Below are 4,523 nucleotides of genomic sequence, written 5' to 3' on the forward strand. Positions count from 1 at the left end.
TAGTATGAGATAACGTAGCATCAGCTTTCTTCAGTGTCTCCGCCTCCTCCTCCTCCTGGCTTTTCTCTCCTCCTGGTTGTTTCTTTGCAAAGTAGTGGGAAATGTTGTGGGAACTCTTTGCAGCTTCCGCCAGCTTCTGCTGCTTCTTGCTTATGGCTCTGCTTCCTTTTGTCGGGCTGTTCAGACAGGCAGCGGCAGCGTTTGCTCTTGCTCTGATGGATGATGTTACAGCTGGAGATGCGTCTGTCTCTCTTCTTCTCTCCTTCTCCACCTCTCCTGAGCCTCCTGCACTGTCATCGTAAAACCCACCATTCTCTGTCCCTTTGTTAGAAGCGGTGGCCAACATGGAGGACTTCAGCACATCACTGGCAGTCAGGAAGGGGTTGGATGACCCCCTCTGACCAGCCCCTACTCTCTTACGCTTTAGCTGGAGGAGTAATGGAAAAAGGTTTTTATGTGAACAATAGTCTGCAGCCGCAAGAATTCACAATAATTCATTGCAAACTGGCTGAAGCAGATGTGAACTAAGGTAATCTTACAGAGTATAGCTCAGATGCAGATGTGAACCCCTGCAGCTCCTCGGGAAAGGAAGAAGAAGAGAATGTTTCCCCTTTGAGTTTTGATTCAGTTTCTCTGGTGTCGCTGCTACTAGTCTCACTGCCTTCTGCTTTTTCTCCTACAACTGAAGCAGGTGCCGTTTTCTTCATGTCTGATACCTTTAGAACAAGAGGTGTGTTAATCACACGTCTTCCTTATATCAACGGCAGAACAGTCAGCAGTTACCTTCTTTAAAACAGCAGCTTTGTACAAGTTGGAGGACTTGCTGTTCTTGAACACCTCATGTTCAATATCCACCGCCAAGGACAGCGCCTCACAGCTGAGAGGTGGACAAGACATCAAAGACAATGTAGAATGACTGTTGATTAGGTTTCATCTGTAAATTAACTATGAATAATCTTTGCAAAGCGTCCTCACTTGAATACATCTTCTGCCCCCTGGTGGCTCTGCAATGCCTCCTGCAAGAGGCACAGACAGTGCTCTCTGGCCTGAAACATAAAATATTTCACAAGTTAAAAAAAGACAGAATACTTTGGCACATATTAATAAAGGCTATAGGTATTAATAGCAATAACTCAATCAGCGTGTTGTACCTTTACAGTGAGCCTGGGGATCCTCTGACTGCTGGCCTCTCTCAGTGGGCAGGCAGCATCTACACAACACAACATACCAGTTATATGACAGGACACATCAGCCTGGAGACCCATGGGTAATGATTTTATTTTTCTATTATTTACCTGGGGGAACAAACTCTGCCTTCTCACCATCAGTTCCCTGAATGAACACGGCAGAAGTTGGTGATTAGTTCTCAAATATTCACAGAAACAAAATAACTTGTAATCAAACTGTGTATGTCTGATAAGGTTATACACTATTTGTATTGTTTTAGAGAAGCGACACATTAGTACACTTCCTCCATTAATGCAGTATGACCAGGTTTCTAGTTTCACATTAAAAGCAGCGGTGGTCAGCGTGAGTTCAGTCAGTTCATATTCCAACCATGACAAGTTTTCATAGCAGAAAGAAAGATGCTAAAATGTTCTTAGAAGCTTTCAGGCCTCTTCCACCTCTCTACCTGTCCATCAATATCCTCTGTTTGATCCACTCACACTTTATTTAACACGTCGTCTTTCAAGCCTATAAAAGGGGCGAGTATTAATATATTATGGGTGCAGAATCACTTCATCATTACTGACAAGATTTAAATGTAAAATAAACTTCTGGGTGGTCGGACAGCCTAGTTCTAGGGGGGAGGAGCAGTTTAGTACAAGCCTTGGTTATGGGGTCCCAGAGCTCCTGTCTTTCTGCTGCCCACAGCTGGTGAACAGATGGACAGAGACAACACAAACACCGTGTGGCGTTCTAAAAAGAGTTTATGTGTTGATTATTATGATTCACCTTCCGCAGGTTCATCTGCTTCTTGAAGAAGTCAGAAAACTCCTTTTTCCTTTTTGTGGTATCTTCTTCACTAGTATAACCTTCCCCTTCATCATACCTACAAGGTGAGATGTCAGTGTTAATCTACATGTTCACAGCTCCTTTACACCACAGCTGATGCTGCAAAGCAACACAGAGTCAACCAATCAAATCAACATCTCAGGTTAAAGCTCAGTAAAGCCGCCCTGCCTCTCAAAGCCATAGCCCTTCTTTCCTCCTCCGTAAAGGTCGGGCTGGAAACCGAAAGGTCCTTTGGGCTCTTTGCTCTGAGCCGCTTCTGTCTTGGTGCTGAGGGCAGCTGCTCTCTCCAGCTGGGCTCGTACAGCTTTAGGGTTATGACAGTAGTCGCAGGCACCGGCACAGTTTGGCATCTTGTCCCCAAAGAACTTGGAGATGATGGCATGACGACAACTGAAGAAAAGAGACAAGGATAGACAAGCGGTACAGCTCCAGAAAGTTAGAATACACGAGCAAAGAAGATTAAACTGAAGGCTGCATTTAAATAGTCAAGCCCGTATTGGGTTGTTTTTAGCACGTGGCTAACATTTCTCCATCATACACAGAACATTAGTATATCATCGATCTATTAGCTATCGTGTAACCACCACACTCACCACGACCAATGTCCCTGTCATGTAGAAAGTCAAACAGGGCTCCCAGTCACAGTAATGTCAGCTCACAAACAGAACTAACAGCCTCAGTACTGACTTCAGCATTTCTTGATATCAAGAAATGCACTGGAACAAATAAAATCTTGATTTTGTTCAGGAGGACTGGACACATTTCTAACAGAAATGTTATGTTTCTTATTAAAATCCCTGCTTTAGATGAGGTTGTTTCCACTCTTTTACAAAAAGGCCTGACGCTCCCATTATCAGATCCAGTATTATGTGAAAACTAATATTCACACAGCGTCTGTCTGGGGAGCACAGCAACACAGCACCATACTAACTACCTTGCTGGAAATGGAAATGCTATCACACAGCCATGAAAGAGAGAAGAGCAGTGTCACCAAAGGAGGTGGGGAAAGACTGAAAGGAACACAGAGACTCTGTGAAGCAGTCACTCCCAGGCAGGGCTGTCAAAGAGGAAACCACCTCAGAGGCAGCCAGACTACAGCACGGCGCACAATCAAATGATACAGCACATAACTGCTCCGTGTGAAAAGAGAACAAGCCTGAGGACCACACTAAGGAAAGAGACATGAAAAAAGGAAGAAAAGATTAAAAAGGAGTGTGAAGGACAACAGAAGAGCAGTGACTGGGATTTGGTTTTTCTGTGCAGACCATCATCAGTGCCTGAATTACACTGCGAACCCTAACTGCAACCTGACTGCTAATCTCTGGCAGTGTCTGAGCACCACCTGTGGGTGACGTGCTGCTCATTCCAACAACAAACTAACACGCTGACTAATTCAGCAGGTAAGAACGCATTCATCACCGTCTCCTCCTCCTCATCAACTGGTCCGCTTACGTCTGCTTTATAACTTCCACCAGTTACACTGGGTTCGGCTGAGTGTGTGAAAACAACAAAGACTCACACTGGTAAGTGCCTTTCACTGTGAGTGTGTCTGTGTAGGTGCAGTTTGAGAAATACTGGGGAAAAAGTGTTGAGCATGCCAAAAATACCTGTGTGCAAACCGACAGTGGAAACTTGAACTAGTCTTAAAATGGATAAGGCATTTTAACGGCTGAGGACTTTCTCACCGTTTGCACATGATCTGTAAATGATAATGTTAATCAATAAACCTGAGTCAGAGAATTAATGGGGGAAGTCTGAATTGGGGTAAATGATAACGGAATGAAATGAATTGTTCATAACAGACACAAATGGGGACTAAATGTAACATGGCCCCAGCGCTGACTGTGCAGACTTGTAGTTCAGTCAGTCATTTGACGGCCTTGCTAATTACCTAGGTAACTTTACAGTCTCTGGTTTGGTTTCTCCTTCTCAAACTACTAGGGATGGGATGATATGACTTTTTCTCGATACAATTGCAAAAAATATGATGTCACTGGTGTATGGAGACCACTTGATATATATATCGTTAGACAAAGCAATAGATTTTGAGATGTTTTTGTATCGCCATATACAGAATTTGGATATACTGTCCCATCTCTGCAGACAACACTGAAAATGTTTGTTTCATGTGAAATTTACTGCACTCTGTGATTACAAACTTAACTAAGTGTGACACTACGTGGCTGTTTCACTGGATAAAAGAGCATGAAAACATTCAAACACAATAACAACGTACAGAACTGGGATCAATTTTACAGCATCTGTGTTATTTCATAATATTTTCTAATGCAACCCAGTACAAGAACATGATGTAATATGGCTTCCAAAACCAGCAAATAGCTGAAACCACACCACACAGACTGTCACACCCATATCATTCACTGTACAGCACAATGGCACAGTCAACAGTAAAGCACATGCTAAGGTGACACTCCGATTTTCCTTACCATCAGTGCCCTCTGTATCATAAATCCTGGTAAACAGACTCACTTTGAGTCCCGCTCAGT

At 43.5% G+C, this 4,523-nt stretch overlaps 1 protein-coding gene and 1 long non-coding RNA gene across 2 annotated transcripts in view; one reads left to right on the forward strand and one right to left on the reverse strand.

Annotated features, from left to right (window-relative positions):
- The window catches only part of recql5 (RecQ helicase-like 5), a 10,419-nt gene that overhangs the window by 2,207 nt on the left and 3,689 nt on the right, over positions 1-4,523 (reverse strand). Inside the window, exons 8-15 of the mRNA XM_020597821.1 lie at positions 2,185-2,406; positions 1,957-2,053; positions 1,296-1,332; positions 1,152-1,210; positions 976-1,046; positions 784-877; positions 540-716; positions 4-427 (exon numbers count right to left, since the gene is read on the reverse strand). Of these exons, the coding sequence (XP_020453477.1) occupies positions 4-427; positions 540-716; positions 784-877; positions 976-1,046; positions 1,152-1,210; positions 1,296-1,332; positions 1,957-2,053; positions 2,185-2,406 (1,181 nt within the window). The remainder of the gene's footprint in view (positions 1-3; positions 428-539; positions 717-783; positions 878-975; positions 1,047-1,151; positions 1,211-1,295; positions 1,333-1,956; positions 2,054-2,184; positions 2,407-4,523) is intronic.
- LOC109958938 (uncharacterized) overlaps positions 3,005-4,523 on the forward strand; it is a 2,733-nt gene continuing 1,214 nt past the window's right edge. The window contains exon 1 of the long non-coding RNA XR_002274746.1: positions 3,005-3,539. This is a non-coding gene — a long non-coding RNA (uncharacterized LOC109958938). The remainder of the gene's footprint in view (positions 3,540-4,523) is intronic.

The sequence above is a fragment of the Monopterus albus genome, unplaced genomic scaffold, assembly GCF_001952655.1.
Source record: "Monopterus albus unplaced genomic scaffold, M_albus_1.0 scaffold35.1, whole genome shotgun sequence".
In the NCBI taxonomy this organism is placed as follows: domain Eukaryota; kingdom Metazoa; phylum Chordata; class Actinopteri; order Synbranchiformes; family Synbranchidae; genus Monopterus; species Monopterus albus.